Source organism: Rhipicephalus microplus, chromosome 3 (genome assembly GCF_043290135.1).
Source record: "Rhipicephalus microplus isolate Deutch F79 chromosome 3, USDA_Rmic, whole genome shotgun sequence".
Lineage (NCBI taxonomy): Eukaryota > Metazoa > Arthropoda > Arachnida > Ixodida > Ixodidae > Rhipicephalus > Rhipicephalus microplus.
Window position 1 is genome coordinate 253,746,649 of NC_134702.1, and position 25,063 is coordinate 253,771,711.

The 25,063-nt window shown below is 44.5% G+C and overlaps 1 protein-coding gene across 4 annotated transcripts in view; it reads right to left on the reverse strand.

Annotated features, from left to right (window-relative positions):
* The window catches only part of LOC119159444 (uncharacterized), a 633,480-nt gene that overhangs the window by 269,184 nt on the left and 339,233 nt on the right, over positions 1 to 25,063 (reverse strand). For 3 of the 4 annotated variants that reach the window (XR_012894521.1, XM_075890908.1, XM_075890910.1), the window contains one exon: positions 9,432 to 9,527. The exons of the other annotated variant lie outside the window; for it this stretch is intronic. Coding sequence is in view for 2 of the 3 variants with exons in the window: in XM_075890908.1 (XP_075747023.1) it covers positions 9,432 to 9,527 (96 nt within the window). In the remaining variant the exon portion in view is untranslated. The remainder of the gene's footprint in view (positions 1 to 9,431; positions 9,528 to 25,063) is intronic. 4 annotated transcript variants of the gene reach the window in all.

Consider the following 25,063-nt stretch of genomic DNA (forward strand, 5'->3'; position numbering starts at 1 on the left):
GTAGTGACAGCTTGATTCGCAGAGTGATTCCTCTAGCTGGAATCACCACTGCACCGCCAGAACCAGACGCTGTGGTTGAATCATCAGTGTATTTATGAACGTGGTTATTGTACATTTTTGCAGAAGGTTCAAGCTCAATTGTTTTAGGGCTGATGAAGGCAAATTTGGTTTTTTCTGTATTCCTGGAATTGAAACACGTACTTGCGCAAGTGTCAGGCATCACGGAGAATACACCAGTTTCTAATCAAGCGTAAAACCTGACGTAAACGACGCACGATGTGCACAGACAGTTGCACTAAATTTTGTGTGGGGGCCTCTCAGTAGCGACGGTTACCAAGTGGTTGGAAGGATTCCTAGCATGTTGCCTGAGGTACGTACGCATCGTTTCAATGCTGATCTGCGTCATGATCGAATAGTACTGTGCAATGGCCATTTTTTCAGCTGTCGATGCGCAGCAGGGTAAACCAAGGCATATCCTAAGCGCCTGGGCTTGAATATTTTGGATTGTGCACCGGTTCGTTTTGGACGTGTTAGATATAGCAGGTGGGCTATACCACAGGAATCCAATAAATAATACCTTGTACAGCTGTAGCATAGACTCGACCGACATTCCCCAACTTTTCCAGGCAAGAAACCTGAATATGTGACAAATGGCGGTCAGCCGCTTTTTCATGTAGTTTACGTAGGTTGTCCAATACAGGTTTTGGTCGAGTACGACTTTCAAGAACCTGTCACTCCGGCTGCACGACACCAACTGCCTGTTAATTGATATGCCGTAAGCGGACATTAATTTTCTGGTGAAAGCCACGACAGCACATTTCCCACTTGCGATTTCGAGCCCTTGTTTTCGTAGGTGGTGCGATGTCACTGATGCTGCCTTCTGAAGTCGCGCGCGAAGTTGAAGTCGAGTCACACCTGGTGTCCACACAAAGATGTCATCAGCATAAATGGAAAGTCGTACACAGCTTGGTTGCTTGCCAACTAGTCCAATGAGTGTTAGGTTGAACAGCGTCGGGCTTAGCACTCCGTCTTGCAAGACTCTTCGGCTGCAGTAATACTCGGGTGTCGGGCCATTCTTTGTCTGCACGTGAAATGATCTATTCTTTAGGTAGCTCTGAACCCACGTATATATCTTGCCACTGAGTTCCACTCTGTGCTACTATGTGCCAACTGTGCTACCTGAAGTAAGTAGCAGGACAAGCATTACCAGACATGCGTTTCTGTTGCGGCACGTTTTAACGAAAGCTGTTTTTCCAGTCTACGCTCAGGAGGTTTGCGAAGCGTCGAGAGGGCTTATTTACGCCTTGTCAACTTTGCGACGTAAACGATTTGCTGTTTCTGTTAGTAGTGGCGACTAGGTCCTGCAATATGCACACTGCGATGCGTAATTGTTACAACAATACATCTCTGATGCGAAATTGGTACATGCAATACGTGGAGTGCATGCAAAAACGTGCATAATTTGCTGCAGCGCACGTGAACCGCAAAAATTAACGCTGTTTCTGACAAAGGAAGAATTTGGAAAATGAAAAGTTTGAGTGAGCAAAAACTTCAGCCTTGGCTGCTTCAAGGTAGCAAGGCATTTTTTCTCCTCATTTTGAACGAAAACATTAAAAGTGACAGTGATTTCGCATATCACAGGCCATTATCACAATGTGTGATATGTGAAGTAGTCAGGCATGCTCTGTTTCTGTTAGGGTAGTATGTATGCGTGCCATCGATGAAGCATTTTATATTACATAATACCAAAACATACCACTGCACAGGCTACAGAAACGTGCACGCGGTGCTGGTAGGAACAGCACGTGCTCCAGTATGCACCAGCGCATTCCCGTGAAAATTTCAGCGCTTCCAGCGCTTCCCAGTGCGCCTCAGCGTAATATACCGGTAAAGCCAGCATCCAAACCAGTGCAACCCAGCTTCTTCCCAGTGCACGAAGTAAACTTCCAGCAAATACAGCGTGTACCAGGGCTTTCAGCGTGTACCGGTGTCAAAAAATGTACTGGCATACTGCTAGGGACGCTAGTTCTTGCAATTGGGTAAAAATACAGCTTTATTGTTAAATTTGAGGCTCTGACTGGCTATTGTTTGTAGTTTGACAAGCAATGCGCCGAAGAAAAATGCTAAACTTTTGCGCAAAGGCTCTCCTAGCACAAAATTAAGGCATTATACATGAAGTAAATTAAAATTGACCATAAATGAAGGTTAATGAAAGCGACACCAGCACCTCTGTCAAGCAACAAGGGCGGACTTACTCGTCAGGAAGAGATATTTCTGAACAAGCTTGACTACGGCCCGAATACGGCCCGAATACGGCCCGAATACTGCCCGAATATGGCCTGAATATGGCCCGAATATGGCCCTAACATGTACTCGACAAGTAGATTGAATTACGCAGCGCTGATTTTCGCCCCCTTATTTGTATTTTCTTAGCTTTTTGCGAGCAAGAACCCTCATAGAACACCTGTCACGCGATGACATAAGAAGCTTAGGCATTGTGCCACATTAAAATGATGGAGCACAAAAAGCACTTCCGAACTATGCCTGTTTGATGGGCAGAGGTGTAGCTGGAAATTTTTTTCTTCGGGGTGCTTTAACCATACTTTATTTATGTTCGTGTGTGTTTGGTCGCATGTGCACACACACACACACACACACACACATACATATATATATATATATATATGGGATATGGCACAACGGGAGCGTCGTCAAAGGGAAATAATATAACTCATCCCCTGATGAAGGGAGGATCCCTCCCGAAACTGTTAAGAAATAAATATATTTATCCTTGTTGACAACGCTCCCATTGTGCCATATCCCATACCTTCACGAAGACTAACTGGCCCATTGAAATATTACTCCCACTATATATATATTGCCACGCGCTGTGTTGGTAGCAGAAGACGAGAGCGAAGAAGTCAATGGCAGCTGTGGCTGAGTAAACAGTCCTTTTCTTCGAGTTCCTGCCTATCGTTTACTCTCGCGACAATATATATATATATATATAATATATAAGGTGCAAGGGCCACATGCTCATGCCAAATTAAAAAATTCCGGGGATCATTGAACCTTGACTTCTCCCCCGGCACTACCACGGCGGCTAAGTGGTCTGTTCGAGTGGTACAGAAGAGATAGACCATCTCGCACGACCACGACTCTAATTCACCTCCACTTACAAGGGATTAACACGAACGGATCTTAGTTTAGTATGCTTGCGTTGTACAGCAACAACCTCTTCATTCCCACCTATTCCTAAACTGTGGCCGAGAGCCATCCTCTTTTACAAAATGAAGATTAAATTAATCTATTAATTTTCGGCAGAAGACGTAATTCATTTAGGTCTTCTGCCGTTGTAACAATTATTAGTATTTTTCTTTTTCCTGTTATCGCCAATGTAGTTATTTTTAACTATCCTAAATTAAAGAAATTATAACGTGAAGCTCGACAACATAGCGTATCACCTAAGCTTGCTGCACCAAATATCTGAGAACTACGAAGTAGTATAACGAATGTCAATTTGGTATGTGGCACGTTTCATAGCTCATTAAAAGAGAGGCTAAGTTATTTCCAGTACACAAAAAACGCGATACGACTGGTCTCTATAACTCTCGCCCTATTTTTTTTTTTGGCATCGATCAACAAAGGTAGTGAAAAAGTTGTTTTTGAAACACATTAATAAGAACCTCAACGAATTTAGGTTGGTAAAGCCTTATCAATTCGCATTCCATGCAGTTACTTCCACGAATTTCGCAGTACTTTCATTGAATGATTTCTTAAGGTCTTCCATAGATATAAGAATTTTCCCCGAGTCTGTACTTCTTGATTTCATGAAAGCATTCAGCACCATTAGTCATGCCATCTTACGTAAAAGTTCTTGGATATCACTGGTTCATCCTTAACCTTTATAAGATTACCTACTTCATTGCGAAGAATGAGTCTGCATAGAGGGTATTCATTAAAATAAAAAAAATAATTTGTCGAGGGTAACCACAAGCTTCCCCGCTTGGGGATTTCGTTTTTACATTAGTGACATACCTAACTCCCTTACTGATTTTAAACTCAATATCACGCTCAGGGTACGACTATTTCCATGCCGGATAAATCATTATCAACTTTCATCACTAAGCTAAGCATCAAACTGACCAATGTTAGTAAATGCTTTCGCCTAAACAACCTGATTTTAAACCTCCTAAATATCACCTAATTATTTTGAAAACCTATAAAAAAGTCATCTCATTCATACTAAAGTGTTCATTGACTACCATTTCATGCCTTCATGGAACTGTGTGTGTTTTAGGCATAACAATAGCCACTTATTTGTAATTCATTCACCGCAATAGTTTCGTTCAACAAAAAGCAGCATTGGGTAGAAGACAACTCACTAAAGGTCATTATTTTTTTATTCATTAGACGCGTTATTGTTTCTAAAACTTGCCTCTATACATGTTCACATCCCCTATGGCATTACTTCCTGGGAAAAGTCATATAACAGTCATCTTTCATTCATCAAGCACATCCAGAATAAGTTCATTCGCCTTATTACAAAAAATATTTTTATTCTAATGCTGTCCCGCCAATTTAGGGTAACTCGATTCTTACTGTGCCTGGCTTGCTTAATTTTTAGTGATTTTTAGTTCATAGTAATAAATAAATAACTTTACAAGCAACATTTAAATTGACCCTCAATTACTCACAAACACTCATAGCACTACTTTGCCCACAATCACAACTTCCTTTTACCTAAGTGTAACACCAACTACGACAAAATGACATAAATTTCGCGGTGCATAAAGCATGTAACAATTTGCTCAACAAGGTAAAATTATGAACATCAATGCACACACAAAAACATGAACTAACACTTTTCATACTGTATGATTAGCTTGTCAACCGTAACTATTTTCTAGGTAAATATGTATGCGCATAACGCCTACATCTTTGTAATTTAGGTATATGTTCTACCGCCTGCAAACTATATATATATATATATATATATATATATATATATATATATATATATATATATATATATATATATATATTGACTGATATGTGGGGTTTCACGTCAAAAAACCACCATAAGATTATGAGAGACGCCGTAGTGGAGGGCTCCGGAAATTTCGACCACCTGGGGTTCTTTAACGTGCACCCAAATCTGAGTGCATGGGCCTAAAATATTTTGGCCTCCAACGGTAATTCAGCCGCCGCCGCCAGGATCCGATCCCACGACCTTCGGGTCAGCAGCCGAGCACCTTAGCCACCGCGGCATATATATATATATATATATATATTGTAGGCATCTATTATGCGCTTCATCCTCATCTGAACAGCAGTCAATCATCATCATATGTTCTGGCTGACAATCATCATCTGCTTGGCACGAGCGCTTCTTTGTCGGGTCCGTTGCGCTTGTTCGTTCCCGAGTTCACGGCCAATAAACCTCGCTACAACCGAGTCGTCATACGTGGTGGAGGTGGATTGACGTTCCCGGTAGCTCTACTTACAACGCCTACTCGCTGGAGCTCCGTTCAGGCCGCCGCTTGGACCCTCAGTCTGCCAACATGTCTCAGAGTGAGTGGGTGGATGCCCTTTCGGCTCCCGTCTCTGCGCCGCAAGCCGTCACTGCGCCGCAAGCCCCTCCTCTTTACATCGTAAACCACCAGCGGGACCCTCCGATCTTCGCTGGTCTCCGCGGCGAAGATGTGGAGGACTGGCTCGATAACTACGAGCGGGTAAGCGCAACTAATCACTGGGACGACTCTAACAAGCTCCGCCGAGTATCGCTTTATCTCACGGGCGTTGCCAAGACATGGTTCTTGAACCATGAGATCGACCTCACCGACTGGCCTGCCTTCAAGCAGCAGCTTCGCCAAGTATTCGGCACGCCAGCCGTTCGATCCGCTCTAGCGAGGAGGGCCCTATAGATACTCGCCAACAACATCCCGGCGAGTCATACACATCTTATATCGAGGATGTCCTTGCACTTTGCCGGCGCGTCAATTCTTCGATGTCCGAGTCGGACAAACTGCGCCACATCCTGAAGGGCATCGGAAGCATTGCCTACAATGCCCTTGTTGCCCAGAATCCTTCTACTGTCACGGACGTCGTCTCTACGTGTCAGCGTCTCGACGAATTTGATTCTGTTCGCCTTCAGTCGGGCAATAGTGAACACCGTACCGCAGACCGGGACCTGCGTGACATGATACGGGAGATCATACGAGAAGAACTTCAATCAATGGGCATCTCACAACCTTCTCGATCTGTGACAGAGCCTTCAAGCATGGCCCTCCGTGACATCGTAAGGGAGGAACTAACATCATTCACCGGTCCAGCCTACGTCCAGCCACCTCCGTCTAGCCCTCCAACGTACGCGCAAGTTGCGGCCGCGCCTCCTCGCAACGTAAACTCTACTTCACCGCTGCCATCATTCACGCCGGTTGCTGCTGCACCACCGGTCCACTTCCGGCCAATCCCACCCGACCCTCCGTCAGTCCACTTGAGTGCGCTATCTCCCGGTGTGCCGAACGACCTCTACTACCCGCCTTGGTGCCCGTCTCGCCCAACATGCTTTTACTGTGGATATCGTGGCCATATATCGCGCTTCTGCCGCAAGCGCCAGCAGGACGAGCGTCGCGGGTACGACATGCGCGAACGGGACTTTTCCAGAGGGGATTCTTACGCTCGGCGTTATTCATCTGGACAGCAGCGGTCTCCATCTCCGCCCGCGTCGACTGAGACGCGGAACACTTACCGTTCAAGCCGACGCCGATCACCTTCGCCCTTCCGTCGCATATATATATATATATATATATATATATATATATATATAACCTTTGTGCACCTATAAAGCATTGTTGGTGTTTTGTTTTTTCCTTGTTTTCTAAATTGTTCAGTGTATACTTTTCATTTGCGCTGCGTTATATTGACGCGCTGCCTAATTCACTTTTGTTTTGTTATTGCTAACTGAGGGTCCAGCTGCAGTATCTCGACTTTGAGACGCTTGTCTGCATTCTACTTAACATAAAATTTTGTATTTTCATTGAATAATAAAGTGAAACTGAATTTTTAATACAACTTTCTGAGTGTCCCCATTACATTCCGGGGGTGCGAGAATGTGAAATGATTCCAGAATTATTCAGAAACCGGAATGGAAACACCGCAACATGGGTAGATGGGATCCACTCACAGAAGTAGCGGTTATTGTGTAGTAATTATGGGTGTTTGCTTAGTGTCTGTTGGTGTCTAGCAGCTAAAGGAGCGTTCGAGCTGGATGCACCCATGTCGACACCTAGTGGACACAGCTTCATGGCGATGACTGACGCCCATGACCATGATTTAACCGTTGTGTTACCTGAAGTTTTAACTGTTACTTCGACACAGCGTGTCGTGAATCACACGCAAAGATGATATCAACAAGCACGTAATAAGCAATGGCACTCGATTATACTCCTTCACCTTTATTGCGATAGCAAATATATGGACACTTTCGGCTGGGCTTTGTTGCCGGCATCGGCGTCGACGTCATACACCGTATATGTATACGGATCTATATATAGAAAAAAGCAAGAAAGAAAAAATCCAGAAAAAACACTTTGGTGCAAGGAATTGAACGTGAGACCTCTGCGTCATGAAAGCGTCTTCGTTTGCGAAAAGCGCGCGCTTTTTAGACACAGATAAGTAGCAAATTAGACGCTTATTCGCGTGCACCCGTACCTGAGAGTACGTTTTGTGCGTGAGCAACGCGGGGCACGTTTCCATCTGCTTTCGATTCTGCGCGTGACCTTTCAATTCACTGTTGTCGCGTTCCATGCTCCACCTTTCTGGCAATGCTGTGTTTTTTTTTTCTCAAAGCGTCGTCGACTTGAGAAGAAACTACACGATCTGCAATCCCGAATGATAGGGATCCTGCGCCTTTGCTCACACATACTGCACCTCACTGCGCGTCAAGAAGGCGGGAGACAAAGGTTCATCGCGTGAGCCGCTAACGCGCGCAAGCGTTTATCACATCCTGCTGACCTCTGACTCACTCGACCAAGGTTTGACATCCTTCCGTCGGCTTCGTTGCCTTTCCGCACCATTTATTGCAGCAAATTTATTAGTTGGTGCAATCACACTCGAAGCAGTCTTCGGCAGAACACTCTTGTGCATGTGGAAGCTGCACCATTCCAACGTCACAAGGTAACACCCAGCAAAAGGCAAACAACATAGCTGCATAAAGGGCGACTCTCCGTGCAAGCGTGGAGAGTCTTTTTACTGCTATCGAGACGCTTTAACCAATGAAATTCTGTGCCAGCGTGCAGTCTTGTAGGTCACTGTTGAAGCATCTCAATAGCCCCAAAAAAGTTTCCCCGCGCTTGCACGGGAAGTCACCCTGGACGCAGTTATTATCGTGCAATCTCGGGCTCAACGCTTTAACTGCGTCGTGAACGACTTCTTTTATATCAGCACTAAGATCAAGGGCCATATTACTTCTCTTCATCAGCAACAGATGGCGCCCACACACCACATACAGATTCTTTAGATTCAGATTTTTTATTTCAGCATCATTCATAATAAAACAAATGCTTTATCGCATGGTTATCTCTATAAATACAGAGGTTACTATGCAAGAGAAAATGTGTGAAAGATACAATGCGCGTTTGTGAAGTGCCGACAAATGCTGTGATAGTTTAGTAGGTAGAGCCTCGGGTGCATCCTGTCGCGAGCACATAACCAGAGGTTCGATTCCTGGCGGAGAAACTTGGTTTGTATGATGTGTTCTTGTCGAAATTGGTAGCGCCACATTTTAAGAACGTAATATTCGTGATGTAAATACGTCACTAAAGCTTTAGTGAACGCTGGCACAACACACTTTTGCTGTAAACAAAGAAACACTGACCATCTTTATGTTCCTGGAAAGTTCACGTTAAGAAACAGAATGGCATTGGACGTTAAAGTCACTTTTATAATATTAGTTATACAGCATGTACTGTGCAGAAATCCCTGAAACATCATCATGGCGTATTAAAAAGCAGCTATTCAAGATCTGTGAACCTTTACTCGCTTGCTGCTCTTTTCGAGGCATTGAGTTTAGTTTAGGGCAAATGAAACAGTGGACTTCAGTGGATTAATCAGGTTCTTTTGTTATCAGCAGTCACTGTTTCAAAAGATTCTGTTCTAGCCCTGAGGATAACGAGTCCGGTTTTCAAAGCATCGGCTTGGCACAACCCCTGTGCACAAATTTCGGAATCGTGTGCAAAAACTAAAATATTTGCAGGTCATTTATTTAAAGAAAGTGCCGCTGCGCGCAAAAAAAAGGCGTAGATGAACGACGACAGCTGCTAATTCGGCTGCCATTTCCTCCACACTTGTTGCCAACCATGTCGGTCGTTTGACTCCTCTCTTTGTATCGTGGGCGCACGTCAAGCTGTGAGGAATGCAGAGCTTACCTGAAGTACCATTATAAGTCGCCAGAGAACCTTGAGTGTGGACAACTCCATCCAGAAGCCCATGTAACCACCCACCACTCCCAGCATCTGCGTTAGCTGCGAGGCACAAATGCGACCTTAAAAACACAGATAGCGTTTGCGTATTATAGACAACAGATGACGCCATTATAAAAATTTCAACTTCGCTAAAGACGCGTTATACGCACAATATATAGGTTCACGTTTAAATTTTGTATGCGCTAAAGCAAGCGTACAGATAAGATTACCAGCATCTATCAGCAGCAGCCTTCAGTACACCAGCGTTTTCAGTAACTCTAGTCGCTCAAAACAGATGCGATGTGGGCTTCTCGGTAGCAAATCTTCAGTACGTTTTCTTGTCGCGCCGCCCCGCCGCGGTTGTCTAGTGGCTAAGGTACTCGGCTGCTGACCCGCAGGTCGTAGGTTTGAATCCCGGCTGCGGTGGCTGCATTTCCGATGGAGGCGGAAATGTTGTAGGCCCGTGTGCTCAGATTTGGGTGCACGTTAAAGAACCCCAGGTGGTCGAAATTTCCGGAGCCCTCCACTACGGCGTCTCTCATAATCATATGGTAGTTTTGGGACGTGAAACCCCACAAATCAATCAATTTCTTGTCGCGCACGTAAAGGACAGAAAAAAGTAAAGGTGTATATATAGCTCTTATAATTCAAGAATTTCAGTAATTATATCAGCATGAAACTGCTTAATCAATCTGCGAATCACTCTTTGCTAACAGCAGCGTATTCAATCCAAACACCGACGAGTGTAACCATGTGCTAGTACGCTTACAAGAAGCACCAACATGTTTTAGTCATGTACCAGGAAATTCAGTTCAAACACATGAAATAACAAGAATGGTTCTGAAATAGCAAGACTCTGCAGGTCTTATCTTATCTCGGAAGTGCAAGAGCTTAAAAGTCAGCTACAAGCAACCAATACCAGCTTGTCCAAACTCAATAAACGCCTATCGAATGTGGAAACCAATTGCCAGCAAATTGAGCCCTTGAGGCAGCAGCTCGGAACAGTGCAAACCGACACAGCTGAAACAGCTCGTCAAGTTTGTAATCTTGAAAGCCGTCTTGGTGAAGCGGAGAACCACTCTCGGGGTATTAATTTGATATTTATGGCATTAATGACACAAACAAATCTGAATCAATTGCACAATCAGAAGAACTAGTTATTCGAATATGCTCTGAACAACTGAACTTTTTCTTAGAGCCAAAAGAAATTGAGCGAGCACATTGCCTTGGCTGATACTGTCCGGATCGCAACCGGCCTATTTTAGTTAAACTTTCTTTTTTTTTTAAACCAGGGAAGCCATATTGTCGAATTGTCCTATGTTTAATTATACTCCTTAGAGTGTGGGTGAAAATGTTTCTGAAAATGGCCAGAACGCACGCAGAGACCTAATCACTTTTGCGAGAAGCAAGTCTGTCCCTTTTTCTCCTCACTACAAAACATTATCGATTGGCTCAATGCGCTACATGTTTGACGAAACATCTCAATTGGTTAAAAAAATATACGTAACGCGCAGTCACCACCAGGTGTCCCGATGTACTGTGCCTGTCCCTCGAAAATCTTTTTACATCTCAGTTATCTTTACCAATGTTAGAAGCATTGCTTCCAAATATGAACAGGTAGCTGACCTCGTAACTACATCTGAAAGTGACTTACTTTTTTTAACCGAAACGTCGCTAACCAATGAAATTGATGACAAAGAAGTTATGGATGAACTGCCAAACTACAATGTTTTTCGCAGGGATAGGCAGGGCGCTCGAGGTTGGTGTTCTAATCGCTGCAAAAAGAAAGAGCTTAAGTGTACCGCTATCCACGTGACTACGAACCTTGAAATTTGATGGCTTATCTGTCGAGCTAACTCACAGCTGATACAAATCGGTGTTTGCTATCGTCCCGCCAACAGTAATGGTGACTTTCCTGGAGAGCTCAACAATATCCTGGTCTTTCTAACGTAAAAATTCCCAAAAGCATGCATCTTGCTTTTTGCGGACTTTAACTACCGACAAGTCGACTGGATTGATTATTCTAGCTTGGGTATCAGTAATAGAGGACTTAAAGATTTCCTTGACGTTCGCCTAAATTTTAACCTTACACAGGTGATAAGGGAGCCCACACATGTGTTTCAGAATACTGCAAATATCCGTGACTGGATACTAAGCACCCCTTCCGACAACATGTTCTCCATTACCTATCTACACGAAATAAGCGATCATAAAATAGTTCGTGCAGTTTTTTTTTTCTTTTTTCCCTCTCAATTATTATACCGATCGCAAAACAATTCGCTTGTACGATAAAGGAGACTATGTTGCAGTAAATAGCGAATTACAAGCATTCTACGAATCATTTGTATCGGGCTTTGAAAATCACTCGATGAAGGAAAACTGGTCGCTCTTCCAAAACAAGTTGTCTAACCTTGTTACGCAGTATATACCAACAGCCGTACTCCGGCCAAATCGCAACCAACCATGGTTCACCAATACAATATGAAAACTTGAAAACTAAAAGAAACGGTTGTTTCGCTCACCTAAACTTCGGCCAAACCCGAACTCCTGGGATAAGTATTACGAAGCTGAACGCGCTTACTTGATCGCTAATCAACAACAAAAATATTCAGTTTTTTTCTTTTTTCATTGGGATCTACCTCGCATGTTCAACAGCAACCCCCGAAAATTCTGGCAGGTCATTAACCCCAATTCATCCTCTGGTATCACAATTTCTAAAGACTGAAGTTTTATCTAACAAAGACTGTGCCAATGTGTTTAACTCCGGTTTTGCATCTGTTTTCAGAATCGAACCACCCATGCCTCTCATTGCTTATTCCGTTCCTGTACTGCCTTTATTGCCGGACATAAATTTTTGACGAGTTGGATTGTCTGCACTGTTTGAAAAACACAAATTATTCTCATCAGCCGGTGTTGATGACGTCACTGCAAAGTTATTGAAAAACACTTAGTGCACATCTTCCATGTACCTAACTCTGCTGTTCTCACAATCTTTATCATCAGGCACCCTTCCAGACGAGTGGAAAATGAACAAGGCTGTTCCCGTCTACAAATCAGGTAAACGTTAATCGCCATTGAGCTATCGCCCTATATCTATCACTAGAATACCATGCAAAATCATAGAACACGTCATATTTTCAAAGTTTATGAATTTTCTTGATAGTAATAACCTTTTCCATCCGTCACAGCATGGCTTCTGTAAGAATTTATCATGTGAATTCCAACTAGCCTCATTTCTTCACGACCTCTACTCAAACCTTGATCATAACATTGTAAAAGAACTTACTTTCTTTGTCTTTGCGAAAGTATTTGATAAAGTACCTCATCAAAGGTTATTATGAAACCTTCTCACTTAAACTTCCACCCTAACGTCCTAGGTTGGATAACGAAATTTCTAAGAAACCAATCACAATCTGTCAATATTAACAATACTGCTTCCTAATTTCTACCAGTTACGTCAGGCGTCCTCCAGGGTTCAGTTTTGGGTTCCTTCTTATTCTTAATATACATAAACGATCTACCAACCTAGATATCATCAAACATTCGATTGTTTGCAGACAATTGCGTCTTTTATCGATCTATCTATCAACAGGCTACTCAACAATCGACCACATTCATACTAACAATCAGGTAATAGAGAAATGCTCAGAATATAACCAACCACTATGCATAGCCTTCATAGATTACGAGAAGGCGCTTGATTCAGTAGAATTATCAGGAGTTATGCAGACACTGCGGAATCAGGGCGTCTATGCAGTAGTTATGAACATCTTGGAAGAAATCTACAGGGGATCAACTGCTACCAAAGTGCTTGATAAAGAAAGCAACAGAATAGCAATCAAGAAGGGTGTAAGGCAGGGGGACACAATCTCCGCAATGCTATTTACCACGTGCTTGCAGGAGGTTTTCAGATGTCTAGAATGGGAACAGTTAGGGATAACAGTTAATGGAAAGTACCTCAGTAACCTGCACTTCGCCGATGACATTGCATTGCTAAGTAACTCAGGGGACGAATTGCAACTCATGATTATGGAGTTAGACAAGAAAAGCAGAAAGGTGGGTCTTAAAATTAATCTGCAGGAAACAAAAGTAATGCAGAAGAATTATAGGTAATAGTGCACTTCAAGTTGTAAAAGGCTATGTCTGCTTAGGGCAGCTAGGTAATAACCACAGAACCCAACCGCGAGATTGACGTAACTAGAAGAATAAAAATGGGGTGGAGCACATTTGGCAAGCACTCTCAAATTATGACAAGTAGATTACCACTATCCCTCAAGAGGAAGGTATATAACAGCGGCATCTTGCCGGTGTTTAGCTACGGAGCAGAAACCTGGAGACTTACAAAGAGGGTTCAGCTTAAATTGAGGAAGACACAGCGAGCAATGGAAAGAAAGATGTTTGGTGTAACCTTAAGAGACAAGAAGAAAGCAGAGTGGATTAGGGAACAAGCGGTGGTTAAGGATATCATAGTTGAAATCAAGAAGAGGAAATGGACATGGGCCGGGCATGTAGCGCGTAGACAGGATAACCGCTGGTCATTAAGGGTAACTGACTGGATTCCCGGAGAAGACAAGCGGGTTAGGGGGAGACAGAAGGTTAGGTGGGCAGACGAGATTAAGAAGTTTGTGGGTATAAATTGGCAGCAGCAAGCACAGGACCGGGTTAACTGGCGGAACATGGGAGAGGCCTTTGTCCTGCAGTGGACGTAGTCAGGCTGATGATGTTGATAATGGTGATAATGATGATGATAGTGATGAAGATGAGGCCTTCAGACATAATCATAATCACATTATTTTCACAATTGACGACACCCCCATCGACAATGTCAACTCATACAAGTACCTAGGCATTACAATTACACGTGATCTTAACTGGTGCTCCCATGTGACTAACGTCACTTCATCTGCCAACAAAATTTTAGGATTTCTCAAACGTAACCTTCGCAGTGCTCCTCAACCCTTAAAACTACTCGCATATAAAACAATGGTCAGGCCTAAGCTCTAATATGCGTCGCCCATAAGGAATCCTCATCAGAACTACCTCGACGACGTCATAGAGTCCGTTCAGAGTCACGCAGTAAGGTTTATGCATTCATCATTCTCATACGACATCAGTGTTTCATCTTTTAAAAGCAGACTCTGGATTGGAATTGATGGCTCATCGCTGTGGCATCATGAGCGTATCATTATATCAGAAGTTCTACAACAGTCCACTTCACTGCGTACCTTACGTTTCTCCTCCTTCACGCATTTCACTGCTCATTGGCCGTTCAAATACCGTTGCTCGCCCCAGTGCGTGCACTGTCGCTTGCCCGTCATTATTTTTTCATCGCACAGCGAAAGACTGCAACGACCTTCCTGACCACATCGCTTCTATTACCACCTTAACAACTTGAAGAAGAGACTGCTATCTATTGTGCATATAATGAAATTCATGTGCGGGAAAGCATGGGGACTTTCTGTGGCCTCCATGCTACAGCTATACAGGGCCCTATTTCTGGGTCTATTGCGCTACAGCTTACCGGTACTGACTAACACTTGCAAATACAATACTCATTCATTGGAGAGTTTGCAGGGTCAGGCGCTGCGTATCTGCCTAGGACTGCCCCGATGCGCTTCTACTTATGCCACAATCGTGCTTGCCAAAGACCATCCGGTCAGGACATATAGAGTTGTGGATTGCCTAGAGCGCACATTCGACATGATAGCCGTGTCCCCGACCACCACTTGGTCTTTATCCCCTCCGGAAGACCACGTGCTACGTTTTCAGATGTCATAGCGAAGCACCTAAACAGCACTTCATCAGGATATACGCCAGCTATGAGAATCGCATGTCCTTTCTGCTACCTCGACCAGCCGCAAGTACGTCTAGAAATTCCGGGTATCAGAAAGAAAAGCAATTACTTCAGAGTAGCATTGAAGCAAGCATCACTGCTATTATTACATGAGTTGTACTTGGACCGAACGCAGATATACACTGATGGGTCCGTACCGTGAAGCAGCTCATCAGGTGCTGTTGTAATTCCGGCTACAGCAATGACAATCGAATTTAGGTTGTCGCATATGACTACATCTATGACATCAGAGCTTGCTGCTATGAGGGCTGCTTTACAATATCTCGTTCAAGAGCGTCCAGGAAATGGGTCATATTCTGTGATTCGAAGGCAGCGCTTCAGAGTTCGCAGTCTGCCATGCGTAGGAGGAATCATGAACAATTTGTACATGAAATAAGAAATTTCCATCATGAGGCTCTTGCACGAGGGCATGATATTATATATCAATGGCTGCCTGAACATATCGGTATTACCGGAAATCAATTAGCCGATGATGCAGCCCGCTTAGCCCATGAAGTATCCCGTGTGGTCCCGATTCCTCTATCAAGGAATGATGCAGCAAGACGACTTTACCTGCTGGCTCGATATCTTACACGCACGTTCTGGTCGTCTACCAGCTTCCAAAGGTGTCAATTATATGAACTGGATTCTTCACTCAAGATAAAGCTACCATCACAACTTTCCCGCTCCGATGCGACACTGTTATGCCGCCCTTGGTTGGCTGTTGCATTCACAAAGGTGTACTCCTTTCGCATTAGTATGGCAAACACCTCTCGCATAGGCATGGCGACTACTGCGGAGCTGAAGAGACCATTGAACACGTCCTGTGCAGCTGCGCTTGCTACGACACATAGCAATGCCAGCTCCGGATGGTTTTGAATCAATTTGACTCCAGACGATTTTGTGTGCAGAAGATTCTAGGACCTTGGGCATCTGCCTCAGTTGCGCAGAAAGCGACTTAAGCACTCCTACTTTACTTAAAGTCAACAAACCTGAGCGACCGCCTGTATACTGTGTGTGCTCCACCGGGTGTGCTCATGATTGTGTGTACCTTCTTATCTTTCTACAACCTCTTTTCTCTCCTTCATCTCTTCTCCAGTGCAGGGTAGCGAACCGGATGTGCGTCTGGTTAACCTCCCTGCCTTTTCTTGCATGTTTATTTTTCTCTTTCAGCTGCCTTCATGGACGCATTAACAAGAATTTTTGTGTGAAGATTCTCTGTAATTTTTTTCCTGTTTATATTGTATAGCCCACCCCTTATGTAGCACCCCTTTAGGGTTCCTTAAGGTAAAATGAATGAAATGAAATGAATTGTACTTACTGCAATGCTAAATACTCAAAAGGTGCTATTTTTGTGCTTGTGCTTTAATATTCTAACTCAAGGGGTAATACGTGTCTTGCAGGCGACTTAAAAATGGGTGAGACGGCGTTTTCGCTAACTTTATCAGATTGCTTTAACGACAATATGAAGTTCCCATGCACAACACGCAGTCGTGAAGCCCGTTTCAACAACTTAAAAGTGATACCAACAATATAAACAACAACGAACATGACTTCGTCGTAGGAACGGGTATAATACGAGAGGGAGAAATGTTCACCGAAGTAATGGTTATTGTGTAGTGATTATGAGAGTTTTCACAGTGTCTACTTGGGTTCGGCAGCTGTTCACAACTCCACAATCCGCTCCTAGTGCTTGAAAGACTGGTAAAAATGTCAGATATCTGCGCCTAACAGTGGTCAAAGCGACACTTTCGTTTGGCGTGGCGGAAGTTTATTGTGGCGTCGGATCGCGTTGCTTCGTCGAAGGCGAAGGTAGCTGGCCGAGGAGCACCTCGTTCTCAGCAGCATAAGGGATTTTACTCGCCAAACAGCCGAAGTAGGGGTGCCGTGCGGGCAAACATCGAGCCTCCTCGGCGAACCCCATCAGAATTACTTCATGCTGAAGAACCTGTCTAGCAAGCCCGAAGTGGAAGACGGCAACTTCTAATGTGTATCGCGCCTCTTCGGAAGGTTTTAACGCTTTTGCGCTGCGTTGATACACGGGTACACGCAAGACCCTAACAGTTTTCAAGGTGAAAACGCTGGAAGTAGTGCTGGCGATTGCGTGTGCCCATTGAGTTGCGTCGTCCCATCAAAAGGTAAATACACATGCTTTTGTTTGATTCTCGAACAGAGCTTTGTGTAGAAAATTGTATCTTGAGACAAATCGTAGTTTTGATTGTATAGAAGTGCTCCTCTCTTTTTGTTTGCAAATGATGTCATGAAGTTTCTAATAACTAAGGTTGTGTGTTTCTGAACACCAGCTTGTTCGTGTTGGCCATAGTTGACATTCAAAACGGTAATATGAAAGCACATTATGCACGCTACGAATGTACAGGCATTGCATTGTCACCTGGTCATGACGTCGACGAAGGAAGCTGACTGTAGGTCAAAGATGAAACTGTTCATTTGACTGAAGTTGTGGCCGGTGAACGGAAGGTGACATTACAGCAATAAACACTGACTATATTAGCGGTGAACAGAGCGTTGGCTGTCCTTCAACTCACAAGCGGTTAAGCGCGTCGTCATTTATACATGTGCTGACAAATTTGCCAGCGTTATGTCTAGGGGTCACGTAGGTTCTAGAATACTTTGTGATGCTCGCGTAGTGGGTGTGATCTTGACAAAATATTCTACTACGTTCCTGAAAGCTCGAACGCCGAAGGTGCGAATTTCCGCTAAAAATTACAGTGTCACATGCGATAACAAGACTTGTTGAAAGAATGTGGCAATATATATATGCACGAACATATACACACGCACGATACGCACGTACGATCTTTCCATGCACGTTTCGCTGGTGTGTATATACGCACATTCAAAATTAAAAAAAATATGCAGGGCGCAGGAATACAGCAGCCCAATTTTTTGAGAATAGTGTAACACTACCACTTGCACAGAAAACAAGGGTATGCGAAAAATCGAGTCACACACGTAACGCAACAAATTTCCGATAACGCTTCCTTACATACACGAAACTTCGCTGCGTGTATAGAGATGCGCGAGTATTGATAAAAACGCACATATTCTAAATAGGGATGTACTCACCAAGCAGAAACACGTTCTCATGAGCGAATCGGTTAGAACAAACTTCCGTAATGTCCGTCGCCTTCGCTCTCGCCCCGCCGTGCTGGTCTAGTGGCTAAGGTACTCGGCTGCTGACCGCGTGTCGCCGTTTTGATACCCGGCTGCGGCGGCTGCATTTTCGATGGAGACGAAACTGCTGTAGGCCGGTATGCTCGGATTTGGGTGCACGTTAATGAAGACCAGGTGGTCAAAATTTTTGGCACCCTCCACTATGGTGTCACTCATAATCTTATGGTGGTTTTGGGACCTTGAACCCCACATATCAATACCAATGTCTAAGTTTCTGATTTGTGCTGCTCTTCCTCGCGCGTAATCTGCATCATTCGGGAAGTGCCACAATGCAACGTTGCCATCTTTTCTCCGCAATAGAACGCATTGCGGCACACTTCAGTGATCTTGGACGTCGCTTTCTTCTTTTTTCGGCTGGCGCATACGGCATGGCGAAAATAAAAGAACTATGCGACTACTTCTCAACGCGCGTCACGTGCTAACATATATATCCTTTCAATGTTGACCCTGTTAGCGCTGTTATGATCGCCCGGTCGGGCTTGGAGCCACTTCGACGCATGAGACACTGCGGCTGAGCCTACCCTGATTTCTTCCGGGTCAGTGGTTCCAGAGATCCACGAAGAGCGGCGACAACACACAAGGCGTTCGTCTAGTTATTTCACGTTGTCGGCGTCCCTAGCAAAGCCCTTTGAACACACCTCACCGATTGATGGATTAGGAAGAGTTGTTGGCCGTCCAGGCAGCTTGCTTTGTCATCAAAATGCCCCGGGCAAAGGGCCCAGCGTCTGACAACCGTCGTCAAATGCCTTCTCCGCGATCTCCGTGGCACCTTGATGCCACTGTTTTCACGATTTTTGGCCTGCCTGGCGCCGCATACCAATCACTGCAACAGACTACGAAACTGACTTCCACGCAAGACTCAACGTTTTCGTGCTGTACTGCATCGCGCGCGGTGTGCATTGTTTTCTCCGTTGCCATAGGCTGAACAGGGCGTACCTCTTCCCCCTTTCGTGGGTTGTGAAGAAGGCGGCGTTTCACCTTCCCCTTTCGGGGGTGGAGGGGAAGATGACCAAATTCTTTAGACTGTCCTGGCTTCCATTGTTTTTTTTTCTTGCAAGGAATCCTGGGAAGGCCAGGACATAAAATGCGAGCGCCGATGCGCTCCTCACAAGCTCTCACAAGCTTCAAAAAGCTCCCATCATGCTTCCATCGAGAGCTTCTATGATGTAACATCATGTAACACGGTACCTCATGTAACATAACACGCCACCATCATGTAACACGCTATGTGTAAATATTGTTATTAAAAGTTACTGTAACAGCTCCGGGCTCCTTGCCTCGACATATCCCGAGACTCTGGATGGCACCGGTCCTCTGGGCAGAACCCCGGTTACATCAAATGCATGGCAGCGGTGGGTTGCCACTGACAATTGGAACACATCAATGGGTCGGAAGCGACGGGATAACCCATGCTTGACTCGACCCTCAACGATATGGTGAGTGCTTGACTTTTTTTTAGTTTTGCCAGGTTTTAGCTTTTCAAGTTTTCAATGTTTATGTGTAATCTTGTGTTCGTATAGGCTTCGTTGTGGTGCTACCACACGTCACAGCTGTTGACCAAAATTTTAGCTTCCATGTTCTAAAATTGGTAGTAGTATTACCGTGCGTCTAGGCTTCGCTTGTTTTAATACCTAACGTCACGGCGAGTGGAAAGTCCTCACTTGTGAAGATCATGCAGTTGGTAAGGAAGCTCTCTTCCGACTGTGTGACCAGATCTCTTAATGCTGTGTGAAGAGCTGCAAATTACGGTTGGGAGAGATGAATGAAAGAGAGGGTCGCAGCTGATTAAGGCAATACAGGAATGCGGGGCGGAGGATGACTAAATGGAGGAGTACTGGGAAGAGGTTGAAAAGAACAAAAAATGGGCTGAGGAGGACAGTATAAATGAGAAACGACGGTTGGCTTTAGCAAATCATCAGTCGTCAAGTAATCCTATTGACAGAATAGTATCCTCTGTCAAGAAAAACAAAGGCAGTCCTACCAAGTCCATGTCTACAGTGAGCCGCTCAGAACATCCCTATAAACAGGAGATGTATAAGGCTAGAAAGCCCGTCGTTTGCCACCGTTGCAAAGAGCCCGGTGACATAGCAATCGGCTGTCGTAAAGCTAAGAGTGTTCTCTTCACAGTAGTCGGGAGCAATTGAAACCCCACAATCATGAATTACTTGAATAACGTACTAAATAACGAATAACCATGAATAACGTACTGCTGGACTCAGCCGTAATGTTTGAGAATGTTGATCCCTACTCCGTGGAAAATGAGGTGACCACCGGTGAACATGAGTGTGCACGGCAAGTAGTTGAAAACAAAAGTGGGTGCTTGCCGTTTGCCCGCGTTGAGAGTGAGATACCATACAGACTGCTCGCAACAGAAACTGTGATGTCCCAAAATGGATTCACTCGCAGGATTTCAAGCTGGACGGTTGTGCCCTCGCGATCTCCGGCATCAGCGTAGCTCCCGCCGACTGGTTCGCCCTCCGCGGTCTCCTGACGCCGTGCAGCTCTCGCATTGTGGCGCCCCGCCCTTGGACTGCTTCGACCGGATCCCCACTTTCCTATCTCCTTCTTTTTTCCGCTGCTTGCCTGTCTTCTTCTCCGTCTATTTTCTTTCTATTCTTTTTATCCCTTCTTCCCCCCACCCCTATAAGGCACGGCGCCGTGTCGCCTGAAGGCAGACAGAAATTAGGTGCCTTTTTCCTCTTCATTCTAACCACTACCACCACCATGTCCCAAAACCTGCCCGGGCATTATGCCTCTCAGAATGACGCGGAGGTGCTCTTGAGAGGCCTTTGTTTTGGTGACGAATCAGCGACAGCTCTGACGCGTCTTGTGGCCTGTGAGTCCACTCATGAGGTTCTTCATGAGTTAATGAAGCGCCAATGAAGTAGACTGTAAACGTCCCCATGATGAGGCGCTTAGCTTATCACTAGAGGGAGAGGCGCTTAACATGGCGCGAGCTGATGGAATGCTTAGATTAGCGCAAGGTGATGGCTCTTAGAGTAACTGTATATGATCCCTGTGGGACCAGAGTAGCGCATAGGTCAGCTATCTTGCCTGGCTAGCAGCCAGCGATGCGTCGAAGTCGTCCTCTCTTCTTGCAGACGACAGCCCTGCCGTGTTTCTTTTTTGCTATGCTGCTTATTAGCATACTCGAATTGCGTTCTTCACGCACCGTTTGCAGTTCTTGAAAACCGCTTTAACAAGACTGCGAACAAAGTACAACGTAAGAGATGACTAAATATAGCGGGGTAAAACAAAACAACGACGTTTCGCACAGCGTGTGGCGAAAAGTGCAAAACGAGCATAATCAACTCGTTTTGTCTTGCTACAATCACATTTCGCAAGTTTTCGGAATTTTCAACCGGATAACGAGTAGAAATATTCAGTATTCGCATTACGCTAGTGAAATGCAACATTAGTTGACTTTGACGGTACATTAAATTACCCGAATAGTTTTGGTGAATATAACTCAATGAAGAGATGCTTTGTGCTTTCAAGTGCGTAAAAAAATAACGGCGCACTCTACGCACAATTCGAGTAATGTGAGACACGGTTGTTACTTCACTGCTCTAAAACAATTTATTTCACATGTAAACGCAAATCGTTACCCGATACGCAGCCTACATAAAGGCAGTTTAGAGTTCAGCTCCGAGTTTTGGCGCAGCTTTGCGGCAGAGCAGTAGACTGCCTCTGAGAAAGCTCAGGTTCGATTCATAAATACGGCACGTATGTTCTTTTACGCAGGTTTTTTTTTATTTTTTTTATTTTGTGTGATAGTGGTGATGGATGCGCATTCGTAATCTGCAAAACGCTGAACGCATAGCAACGGCAGCAGCTCGCCATTGGCAACACTTTCGCAGGGACGCGCTAGACAATGACAGTTCTCGCATCGAATGCGCTCGAAAATGACAGTTCATCGCCTCACGGTCACGTGCTTTGTCCAAACATCACTGATGAACGTCACGCCTGCAGCTGGGCAGAGAACTACGCCTCTAAGACGAATACGTCATGGAACTTTGTCAAGCCAACAGCAAGACGTGAAAGGTAATAAAAACATGATGCGTCATACCTTGAAAAAATAACTAGCGACATCGTCTTTGGTGACTAAAATTCAGTCTTTGGGGATAATGTCAACTGATGAGCCGTCTCAATGGCCGTAGCCGTGGAAGAGATGGATCGGTAGAAGAAGACTAAACTTCTCTCATTCAGTGACTATTTTACATACGACATCTGGGCGTCGTCATCTTGGGTTGTTAAAGAGGCTCCGAAACTGGGGGGGGGGGGGGGGCAGTGGGGGTCGTTGCTCTCGTGGCAGGTTAGAAACAAGGGGGGCATGCCCCCCACTAACAGCTGCTACAACCCTCCTTAGCAAAACACACTTTATTATATATATATTTATATATATATATATATACATATATATATATATATATATATATATATATATATATATATATATATATATATATATGCGCTTTTACGTGACTTGTTTGTTTATTCAGGCGACGTTTCGACTGGAGCCCCATCATTTTCAAGGCATCGTACTATTTACACATTTTTATGTCATCTTATACCTTCGCGAGACAGGAGGGAAGGAGACAAAAGGAAAATATCAACAACAAAAAAAGAAAAAAGGAGAAAGAAACGTTAGAAAGAAGCAACAGGAACATGGCGGGAATATGAAGGAACAGGAACTCAACAAAGTAAGGCGAACCTAAACGAGCTATGTCATCTTTGTCAACAATACCTCCCAAGCAGCCACCCTTCCCCAAATGGACATTTTGACCACCGTTTCTGTATTTCACCCTCCAGTGCAACCCGCTGGCAACTTGCCCTCCTTTGAAGTTTAGGAAAAATCAGTGAGGAGAGCTTAAGCGCTTCAAGTGCATGTTGGTTGCGTTGGAAGACATGAAAGAGCGGGTAGTTGTGGCGCCACTATCAATATTCATTATATGCATTGACTTCTGTCAGTGAAAAAAAATAAGAAAAAAAGAAAGAAAGAAAAAAGGGGGAACTGTATGACATCCGGGACCACTTATCTGTGCGTTCCGGCTGTGCTTGAAGCGGCAAACTATTTCTCTATTGTCAGATGTATACGCTAAAAGCTTTGTTAGGAGGTAATATTATTGTTGTAATGGGAGGCTAGGGGCAAAGTACTGATTAAAGAGGAGAGTTTGCGTCTTTTAGTGATCGTAACGCTGTCAGAGTGTCTGGGTCTTCATTTATTCCGTTTTTTATTGTGTTGAATTTGTAGATAAAGTAATATTCCTGTTGTTCCCGTTCTCTGATTGTTCGAAAATTGCTTTCCAATAGTGTAACTCTCATTTCATCAAAGCTGTGGTCTTTTAATGTACTGTGTTCTGAAAGTGGAAGACCTGGCAGGGAACGTACATGTGCCCGATGGTTGTTTAATCTAATTCTAAACTGTGTGTATGTCTGGCCCACGTATTGCATGTTACATACACCCCATTCCAGAAGGCATATGACGTTATCCGAGTCACAGTCCAGTGCACCTCTTATCCTGTGCTTAAAATCCGAGTGGGTGCTTTCCGCCACTGCCGTTGTCTGGATGTGTTTGCATACTTTGCATCTGCTTTTTCCGCAAGGGCGACACCGTGTGAGGTTTCACGCCTATTTTTGAATTTATCAAATGATCCTCTATACTTTTCGGTGGCATGTATACCACAGAAGAAAGATATATATATATATATATATATATATATATATATATATATATATATATATATATATATTCACGTGATTACAGAAAGACCTCAACGTCTGTTCACATTAGCAGCAGCACTCGACTGGACCTAACCGTACGTTAGAGCACGAGCACCACAAAACAGACCTCTTCTTTTTCACACCACCGCACATACTCGCATGGGCATGGCTCAGTCTCGTTCCATGCCTGTGGCTTTACCCCCCTTCCAAAAAAGTACCACCCTGATGATCAATGGCAATTAAAAGTTAAAGTAATCACGTACACGCACAAAGACGCATGATGAAGCAGTGTAAAGTGGCTCGGTGGTAGTGTGGCTTCATCCGTGACACATGAACAATGTCGGCCAGTTGGAAACATCGAGATCGCCGAGCTGTGTCTTCAAGCAGGATTTCGTAGTTGATATCTGTGAGGCGCCATGGTACTCTATAAGGACCGAAGTAGCGGTGAAGTAACGTTTCCGAGCGGCCCCTTTGGCGAACGGGGATCCACAGCCACACCAGATCACTGGGTGGCAAAAAACATAGCGATTACGGGAGTTGTACCTCTGCGAGTCAATGCGTTGTTGTTTTCGGATCCGCTTGAGTGCAAGCTGGCGGGCCCCGTCGGCGAGCCGGATAAAGTCGTTCGCATCAGTAGGAATATCGGTCATATCAGGCAAGAGCATAGCATCCAGTATCGTAATTGCTTCTTGGCCGTGAAGCAACTGGAAAGGACTGAAACCCGTAGTCTCTTGAACCACAGTGTTGTAAGCGAACGTTATGTATGGCAAATTTTCATCCCAGTTTTTGTGATTGCGGTCGACGTACATAGATAGCATGTCAGCGAGCGTCTTGTTCATTCTCT